This window comes from Pygoscelis adeliae, unplaced genomic scaffold (assembly GCF_000699105.1).
Source record: "Pygoscelis adeliae isolate BGI_AS28 unplaced genomic scaffold, ASM69910v1 Scaffold85, whole genome shotgun sequence".
Taxonomy (NCBI): Eukaryota; Metazoa; Chordata; class Aves; order Sphenisciformes; family Spheniscidae; genus Pygoscelis; species Pygoscelis adeliae.
In genome coordinates, this window is record NW_008824900.1 from 8,393,333 (window position 1) to 8,403,707 (window position 10,375).

Below are 10,375 nucleotides of genomic sequence, written 5' to 3' on the forward strand. Positions count from 1 at the left end.
ATGGCTAAACCAGTTATCTTGACCATGCGTAGCATTTATAGCAGCTAGGTAGTTGGTTGAAGACTGTTTCCCCAAATAGTTTGAGTTTGGGGCTGTGGTAGAATGTCAGCTCTTCTAATTTACTTGTATATAAACTTGTTTAAATAACAAACTGATTTTCCTTTATTAGGTGTTGTAATAGCCATCGGTGGCATAGCCCTCCTTTGTGTGCTGTGTGGCCTGGGTGCACTTTCACTGGGAGTTTCTGGAGTACTGAGTGTTTGTTACGTCGTTCTTTCAACTCTGGTCAACTACTGGTATGCTTCAAGGTGAGTATTGGTGTTTTGATCCATGCTTGGATTTCAAACTCTGCAACTGTACCATTGCATTGATTATTTCATTTATTCTAAGTGAGCCACTGTTGCTTAGTTTTACAAATGTTTCTTGAATCCCATAGCATATTTGGCTACCCTGGTGGCGTAATGTGCAGCATATAAATGTCTAGTCACCAATATATATTTTAATGAGAGTTAATACATGCCCTTTTTCCTATTTAGGAAAGAGGAAATGTAGTCTTTACATGTGCATGTGCTAACACAACACAACATCACGCAATGAAATACAACTTTGTCTTACTCAGAATATTTGTTGCTTTAAATGTCATTAAAACACACTTCCAAATTTGACATTGCCGAGAGGATGAACCTTTTGCAGTTCTTCCTGCATGATGACCCAGCTATCTCTGCATACCTGCATTTGTAGAGTGATAGACCAAAATTAGTTGTAGATTTGGAATAGGCAGAGGGGTACTTAAAAGGGACAGTGTGGCCGAAATAAATAGAAATTACAGGTGTTGCTGGATGGTGCACATGTGCTGCTTGCCAGTCATGTCTCCACGTACTTCAGGCTTGGAGGCCTATTTCAGTCACCATTGCCTTAGCCGTGCTTTTACCAAGCATCTGGCTAGGAGTAAGAGGCACTTGCAGGTTGTGCTGGAGTGCCACCTATTGCCCGCTTAAATATCTACCGGGGAATGAATAATGATAATCATTTCTTAAGCATAGGGAAGAGCAAGAAGAAAAATTACAGCTGCTGCTTCCTAGACCTTCTCAGTTTGCTCCTTCATCACAGCTGTGCTTCTTGCACAGCTCTCAAGGACACACAAAACTGCCTGTGGAGCCCGTGATATCGTCAGGATGACAAGACCATGGTGCGAGGCCCAGCGTGCTTGCATTTGTCCCAGGGCTCCATACCACCCCTCCAGGGCATGCTGCCAGGTCTATAACATTGCCCACCAATTCCAGAAAAAACTACTTTTTTTCCATAGCATATCTGAATACGCAACCCAATTTACAGTCATATTGACTTACTGCTTTGATGTTAAAACAGATAACATCTGCTCTTTTCATGTTCCCGTGTCTTTTGAGAGAAGCTCTGGTAGGCCAGCCATGGATGTTCCAGCAGTCTCAAGACAGGTTTACATCTTGCATTGCTCAGCTTTTTTGAGCAAAAAGTTAAAAGACAATTATCTTACGGAAGAACAGCCTGTAAAACCATTCTTTTCTCCTGTATACAGGGGTCAGGTAAGGAAGCAAGAAGTTAATGGAAGTTTCCCACAGAAGAGTCCTTCTGTCTTGGATCTTTCTGCCAATAATGGAAAGAACGAATAAGTGGGTTTCTCCCCGCTTCCTTCATAGGCACCTAACTGTACTACTCTGACCTTTGCAATGTGATTGTTTACTTGTTGAGCATTCAACATTTGTGCACTCCTTATGGGAACTGAAAAAATCAATATGCATCTTACATTTTCACTGTAAAACAAATATTAAGAATAACCATTAAGCAGCAGTGCATTGCGATATTAAGTCTATGTGCATGGTGGGATGTTCCACAGAGTTTGGTAAAGGGATGTAACAATAACAGCTACTGTTAAGTCAGTGACAATTAGGTGGAAGAAAGAGTAGGTAGGTATTTGACTTTCCATTTGTTACTGGAGTTCTGGGTGTACTATCTTTTGAAATTTGTATGCAGCAGTTGGTCATTTTGATACATAAGTGTCAAAGCTCAGATCACAGAAATGTGTTTTGGATGTTAAAAAATATTTTTAAGCCTTAACAGCCTTTATTAAAATAGTATAAGCACACCATGCTAATGCTTTATATTTATTATAAGAGGAAAATTGGGTTTTATCATATGTTAAGTTATGGTATAAGCTTTTATATACCTTTAGATGTTGCATTATTCTGAAGGGATATTTTCCTTGTTCTCATTGCCTCATCACATCAATGGTATGCAGTTAGGTCTTGCATTTTGTCATATTTGTTTTGCTTCTCAGCTGTAACTTCTTGTATGTTATTTAAACTTTTTTCATTTTTGCAAATGCTAAAGCATTAAGAAAGTATCTAACTATATTAGTTTAATAAAGTGCTGTTTGTTTAACCAGGTTGTCTTGCTATTCTGTTTATTCTACAGTAAAAAGTTTTCCAGATCTGCTTCTAGGAAGGCTACATTTGGAGCTGAATTTTTCTCCCCAGTTAACATTGAAGTATTTTGGCTGGCCAATATTGCTGAGCCACAAACTGCAGACAGCTTGTATTAGATGAGATTACTCCTTCTCATGCCTGTAAAGGAAATGCAGAATCCTAAGGACTAAATTAGTGTAATACTCCAGTTTTGCGTGAAGCAACATGCTGTTTGACTCCAGCATGGAGTCAAAGTTTATCTATCATCTAAGCCATAATGTGTTCCACATGGTATTGGTGGTAACGTTTTCAGCTGTAGTGGTAAGCTGGCCCCACACTTCAGCAGTAGAGTGAAACCACCCTTAGCCCTTCTCTGTTACTGTCTGCAGGAGACAGACATGACCTGATGCCCATTCATAAAGGGCTTTAGTATTTACTAAATTCCAGTTAAATGTGAAGGATTTATTGAATGGAGACCATAACAGGAGATTTCTTTCATTATTTACTAAGTAGATAGAATACTTGTTTTTTCAGGTGCTTCAAAGCTTTATCCCAACCAGAATTTCTTTTTTTTTTTTTAATTTCCAGTTGATAGTAGTATACGGGGGGGGGGGAACAAGAAAAATAATTTCTCTACTTTCCTTGTAAGAAAAGCTAGTGCTGTGATGTTATTTACATGACATACAGCCTGCAGAAATGCATCTAAAAGATGGAACAAAGATTTAACATGAATATATGTGCATGGTTTTGGTTGGTTTTTTTTTACATTGCTGTTATCCCCACTTTAGGATCAAATCTGCGGCTGCTGTCAATTACAGCAGAGCTCTGCCAGTTACAGCAGGTGAGGATCAGTGGGGGGTAAAAAATAGAATGCTGTTCTTAACAATTGTGTGGTGCTGCCCAGTGATGCACATCACAGCTATAGGTAATGCAACCTAAAAGCAAATTCCTCAGTGCATTCACTGGACTGCAAAAAACTGAAAGATATTGGTGTTTGCAAATGAAGAGACTCCAACTGGGTAGTATGCTGGGGGCATTGAGGTGAAGGAGGCGTTTTGCACCAGCTGGTAAATGGAATATACTATCCCTTGTGCAAACGGGCTGGTGCCTGCTTTTAAGAGCTGTGAAGTACTGAAATGACAACTATTTCTAATAATGTAATCCTTATGGCTAGCAAAAAGTAAGCCTTGAAATGGCATTCTAGTCATTACAGAATCCTTCCTGCCTTTCACCAGACTACTGGCCCCCATCATCAGGATGCAGTTTGGGTCTAATCTTACTTTCCAAATCTTACTTTTTCTAGACAGTAACACCTTCAGTCTTGGAGTTTACTGGCTGCTAAGAGCAGACTAATGGTTATGAGGTAAATAAGGCAGAGATTAGGGTGACTTGATTATAACACACTCACCTCCTCATTTATTTAATGTTGCCAGTGTTTTGCTTGTTTTACATATGGAACTGCTGTAATTTCAAACACACCTTGAAAAGAAATCCCTTGTTTATCTCCTATTCTCTTATATCCATCTGCCTAAAATGAAACAAATATAACTCTTTATTACTGTGCTTGAGAGCTCAAAATGAATTGAAATGGAGAAAGCACTTCGCAGAAGGGAAGTAATAATGCTGTTTATGGTCTGTGCTGCAACTTACTGGGCATCACCAGAAAATACCAGATTTCCACATACTTACTCACACAGATTGTGCCTTTCCACTTTAGGATGATCTTGCTTCAGAATCGAAAGAGATTAACCCCAATCTACACTTGCAAATCTTGCTGCAAACTTGGCTAGAGGTTAAGATGATTCTTTGCAGAATTGTATTGAGATATTTATACTCGATTAGACCCTAAAAGCAAATTGCACTCTCAGTGCTGGCTACCCATCATTTTATTTAGTGGATTTTATTTACTTCCAGGCCCCATTTGCCTCTCCAGAGCACAAGGTCATTGCTTAGTCCATCAGTGGATCCTGATGCACTGCCTTCAGCACTAAAATGAAATTCTGCTCTCCCTGCAAGCGTATTTCCAGCACTCTGCTGCCAGCCTGGTGACGGGCGCTGTCTCATTACATCTTGGTATCACTTTTGCCTGGTGGTGGTACAGGGAGCAGAGAAGCTGCTTTTTAACCTGCATTAACAGCCTCTGCTGATGCTTAGAGCAGCGGCTTTCTGAGCAGCCCCACAGATCTCCAAGGAATCGGCAACCTTTATTCTTTCAACATGAAACACTAACATCTTCAAGCTGCTGATGGGGGCCAATTTTTCCTGAAGGATGGATTTTAAAACAAATCACACTGAGAGCTTGAACAGCTGCATCCCCAACAGCTCCAAGGCTGTTGAAAACTTTTCTCTGCCTGGTAAGTGCCATAAACAGGTAAGTGAAAATATACATTAGTATATAAACTATAATAGGTGTAGGCAGGGGGGAAGAAAAAAAAATAACTTATGTGGGATGGTTTTGAAGAAAGCCCAAATATGAATATTAACATCCATACAGTTGAGCAACATATGTAACAGATATGAATATATCTATTGAAACATATATTCATTATATATATGTGCATTTGAAAGGGTCTCCATGCACATACATGGTATGATATACACACTGGTGCTCTTTCATTCTATTGTTAATATGTGTTTTTGTATTCATACATATGAAGGGAAGAGTGGGTGTATGCACATTTGATTAGACATGTTTTAATGTATACATTTGTGAAAACTGCTGAGAAAGCATCTGTGTGTGGTTAGACACAACCACACACAAAAAGCCCTTCCTCATTTTACATGTGCTTAAGAAATCCACTATTATTTGCATCCAGAGCACTCATTGTCTGTTAGAAGCCAGAATATCCACAAGGCACGTCTTCACCGGTGGTCCTGGCACAGCTGACTTTTTCCTGCCTACACTTGTCTCTGCAGGTGACCCCAGCAGGATGAGCTATGGCAGCTTCATCATGCCCACCCTGTTTGGCATTATCTGCCTGTTGGGCATTATTGGTAACAGCCTGGTTATCTGCACAGTCTTAAAGAAATCTGGCCCTAGCAGTAGTGTCCCAGATATCTTCATCATCAGCCTCTCCATGGTGGACCTGCTCTTCCTCCTGGGCATGCCCTTCCTCATCCACCAGCTGCTGGGGAACGGAGCCTGGCGCTTTGGGGAGACGATGTGCACAATCATCACTGCCCTGGATGCCAACAGCCAGTTCACCAGCACCTACATCCTCACCGCTATGTCCATCGACCGCTACCTGGCCACCGTCTACCCCTTCACCTCCACTCGCTTCAGGAAGCGCCCTGTGGCAATCGTTGTCATCTGTGTGCTCTGGGCCCTTTCCTTCCTCAGCATTACGCCTGTGTGGATGTACGCTCAGCTCATCCCTTTGCCTGGAGGTCTACTAGGCTGTGGGATTCGTTTGCCAGACCCCCAGAGGGACATTTATTGGTACACTCTCTACCAATTCTTCCTGGTCTTTGCCATCCCTTTTGCCCTCATCACAGTGGCCTACAGGAGGATCCTGCTCAAGATGGCCAGGTCCTCAGAAGCACTGATGAGCCAAAGATGCACCAGGGCACGAACAAAAAAACTGACCCGTACGGCAATTGCTATTTGCGTGGCCTTCTTCCTTTGCTGGGCACCTTTCCACATCCTGCAACTGGCTCAGCTTGCCATTACTCGCCCCACCCTGCCTTTCTACTACGCCTACAATGTGGCTATCAGCCTGGGTTATGCCAACAGTTGTCTGAACCCCTTCATCTACATCTTGCTGGGCCAAAATTTCCGGAGGCGGCTTGGGGTCCCTGTAAGGCCGGCAGCTGCAGGGCAGGCTTCCCCACATGGGAGCAAGAGCATTCAGGGGGATGCAATTGAGTCAGGGCAGCCACTGCTGCATTTGGTGTCCGTCTCTGGCAGGTAGCAAGACCTGCAGCAATTAGGGTGTGTCCCGCAAGCCAGCCACTCTCCTTTCCCAACCAAACACACAGGCAGTGGCAGGCAGGTGGGCACCATACACCACATCTCATATGGGATGGATCTTTACCTGGCCTGGAGACAAAGTAGTGGCAGTGTTTGGACAGAAGTTCTATTTGGCCTTGTATTCTTATTTACATCTTGCCTGACAGCTATGAATTATATTCTCCCCAGGAGATTAAAAGCTTTCAAGGCATTTTATTAAATTAACCCACATACTAAAAATATTTTGGTGCAAAACTCCAGACAAGCAGGAACCCATGGCTGAGACACTGCCACCATTTGAAACTTAGGGAGTTTCAAGTTTATGTCTTGCTTTAAGCTTTAAGGAGGAGAGAAGGAAGTTGGACTGTTCTGGATCATTTTCCCCCCCCCGAAACTTGGTTCAAGAGCATAACATGCTTTATGAAGATTTTAAACAGTAGGACAATCATGTTTTTATCTCCTTTCTAACACACCAGCTCCATGACATCTTTAACAGTGGGTGAGACATCAATCATTTTCTGTGACTTTAAAGCCAGTAAAACTACCCATTTTCCAGAATCAGCCAGTGCCAAGAAGTCCAATAATATTCTCAAATATATTTAAAAGTAACCAGATTGATTTATTGACAATCACTCTGAGAGACAGTTCTGTACCATCTTGTTAGGGGACAACAGCAACCCAAATTAAACAGTAGCTGTTGCTAAAGTCACCAAGTTGCTTTGCAGTAGAAAGTAATGATTTGATTCTATCTACATTAAAAAAAGAAAACAGAATAGTTTCTTACCACTGGCAGTGTATCATGTGCGCACGCATATCATTGTAGTATTCCCTCAGCTGGCAGCAAGCCTGTAGTAAATACACACCTTGATGCATATTGCTCAGGTTTTCAACATGATTGTAGGTGGTTCAGTTTTCACATGCCCATCACAAGCAATTTTGAAAGGACTTGACAGGAGAAACCATAGAGCATCCATTCTCTGACAATCAAACCACTTTGTTGCACATGGCAGCCAAAAATCACTGGGCTTTAGTTTTAAAATGCTATTATTATATTAATAACAGGCACTTACATCCAGAAAAATGGGCAAAAGCAAAGGTTCTACACACTTCAGTTTTAAAGGAACATTTGCCTCTTTATGGTAGATCAGTTAAAGCTGCTTAAAAAATGCTATTGTATTTCAAAAGATTATAAAGACCAGACAAAATTCTTTATCGGGAATGCCCAGTTGCTAGAATGCGCAACCTACTTTAATTTTAATAAATTAAAGGTTAAAAACATCATCACTACTTTGATTTATTCCTGCTCCTATAAAGTAACCAAACATCAACACTGCAAATGAAGAAGTGTACCCATGATCATTTATACGCACTCTGTAACCTGGAGGATCCTTATCTCCAACCCTTTAGATTTTCAGGAGCTATTTTATTTTAATGGCATGTTAATTCAGCAAACAACTATTACAAAACCGCATAGCCAGCAATCCCTGAGACAAGGCTGTCTCTAATAGCTTCAGGAGGCACTTCCAAAGACAGAGCAATGAAATTCTTACACCTATCTCAAGTGACAATACTCAAAGCTTTAGACCACAGCTCATATGCAGATACACGGCTGAAGGGATCTAATCCTTTCCCCTGGATTTCCTTTATACCGTCATCTTTTGCTGAAGGGAGCAGGCTTTGCTTAATAAACTCAGCAGACACTGAAGCAAGTGAATTTATTCCAGCTCAGAGTCTGGCCTCACATGAACCATTTCCTTCTGCATTTTAAATTGATTGTTCATTATGTAATTCATTCTGTCATCAGCACTTATCAGGAGCGAACACTGTGAATTCTCAATTACCAGCAGGTAAACATGGAGCACTGTCACTCCTGCTGCCCTGACCTTTGCATGTTTATCAGTCACTGTCATTTTAAAGCTTCTCACCATGTCCTTTTAATAAGAGCTGCCATCACCACATTAGCATGGTTTTTGATAGAGATATGTTGAAGAAATAAAACTAGGTGTTTTTACTGGAGATGGTAAGGCCATCCCTCAAACGAGGGTGTAGGTTGTTTGGTTTGGTTTTTTTGTTTGATTTTTTTTTTTTAATTATTAAACACTGCAGTGGAGCTAAGGAGTTCTTAGCAAGGGAGGCTGGAGAGATGGTGCCGAGGCCCTGTTTTCTCAGCCGCTCTCTTGGCTCCCTGCAGAACAGCACCAGCCTAGCAGGAAAATGGCAGGAGCCTTTCCCACCCTGATGGCACCATTCCCAACTGGGTCCTCAGCCTGCCCAGCCCCAAGGACTAGTTCACTGGCCCTTACTTCAGTCATAAACATGCCTCAATGGGCAGCCACTCCTGCAGCCCTAATCACTACATCCTGGGGGACCCCAAACATCCCGAGTCTTTCTAAGGATATTTGGAGCAACCAACTTTGCTACGGTTCCTGAAGCAGCTGCTTGAACTCAAGCTGCAGAGACCCCAGTGCTGACTCCAAACGCAACAGGTTCATTGACTTTCTTTTCTTGTGCCTCCTCTTCCTGCACAGTCATTCACACTTCATCCTCCCATGTGTGTCAGAAGAGAGGGACATCAGGCCTGAATGCAGTAAAAGAATCTTTTGTATTTGTAAAGCGAGCTTAAAAATTCCACAGTTAACATGCTTCAACAGGGGGCTGAGAAACACCAGCACTGGTACAAGAGGGAAGGAATGCATGTGGCTGAGCTCCAAGGTAAATTATTTACAAATTAGGGGGAAAAACACCACGTACTTTTCTTGATTTAAATAGGTTACATGAGTCTTCATTCAAGCTTCCCCTGCAACATCCACAAATAGAGCATAACTGAACCACCCTAGGAGAACTATAGAGCTAATCCTCCCGGAGACTAGGGACAGATCTCCTCTCATGTGCCACGTCTGACAGTCGTCCCCTAAGACAATATTAGCCAGGGGCAGGAACCAGGCAAGGACAACCTTCCCTTTGACCTGGATGGCTGTCACCGCGTGCAACCTGTCTCACCTCCCCAGCTAGTAAGAATAGTATAAAAGATAGAAGCCAAAGAGCAAAAGTAAAGCTCTTACCTATGCCCTTACTAAAGTTAAGTGAGGTATTTTAAACATCCTCACTAGTACAAATCTCTAGATTCATATATGCAAGCTATGTGAGAAATAATTTATTGAGATGTTGGCTTGCATTTCTCTTTTACAGAGCATTCACATGACAGCCAATGTAATGTTATTTAGTAAATTTCAACCATCCTGGAATAGAGGTTCAAAATCCATCCAGCAATAAGAAACAAGGAAACACTTCTCTGCCTGAACACGCACCAATCTTTTCTCACACATAGAAACAAGGAGAAAGATGGAGAGAGGGGGAATATTAAAAATATCAGCCTTGTTTGGCTCAGAAGAGCTAAAAACCCACACGATTGAGTACAATGTGCTGTCAAGTACATAAACTGTCTTCTTCAAGCACCACTTTTCTAGCTTTTGCAGAAATACTTCATATACCATCCAAGTGCTAAGTCAACAGGACTTAAGTATAGTAGGTGGTTTGCTGAACAATAGCCTAAATAATCATTTCAACCCTAACCCCTTATCAGGCTGATAATAGATAGCAAGAGTGACTTACAAATAAATGGCTCCAATGTGAAATTTATAGTTTCATTGTACTTTTGTTGATGCTATAACTGTGATTAACAGCATAAAGCCTTCCTAATGATCATGTTCTCAGTACTCCATGCTCTGCTGCTATAGTTTAACCTCAGCTGGCAACCAAGTACCACACAGCTACTTGCTCACTCCCTCCCCCCCCACCAGGATGGGGGAGAGAATTAGAAGAGCACAAGTGAAAAAAAACTCATGGGTTGAGATAAGAACAGTTTAATAATGGAAATAAAATAACATAATAATACAACACAAAGCAAGTGATGCACAGTACAATTCACCACCACCCGCCGACCGATGCCCAGCCAGTACCCGAGCAGCGCCCCCCCCCGGCCAGC

The 10,375-nt window shown here is 41.8% G+C and overlaps 2 protein-coding genes across 2 annotated transcripts in view; both read left to right on the forward strand.

The window, feature by feature from the left end:
* TMEM159 (transmembrane protein 159) overlaps window positions 1-2,418 on the forward strand; it is a 3,915-nt gene extending 1,497 nt beyond the window's left edge. Inside the window, exons 3-4 of the mRNA XM_009324792.1 lie at window positions 170-308; window positions 1,556-2,418. Of these exons, the coding sequence (XP_009323067.1) occupies window positions 170-308; window positions 1,556-1,649 (233 nt within the window). The 3' untranslated portion in view covers window positions 1,650-2,418. The remainder of the gene's footprint in view (window positions 1-169; window positions 309-1,555) is intronic.
* Window positions 2,419-5,371: 2,953 nt separating this feature from the next.
* Window positions 5,372-8,099, forward strand: LOC103917649 (melanin-concentrating hormone receptor 1-like; the record flags this gene model as incomplete). Its single annotated transcript, XM_009324835.1, has 2 exons — window positions 5,372-6,261; window positions 7,960-8,099. Coding segments are annotated over exons 1-2 (1,030 nt in total), but the record flags the coding sequence as incomplete, so codon positions are not given.
* Between the last annotated feature and the right edge of the window lie 2,276 nt (window positions 8,100-10,375).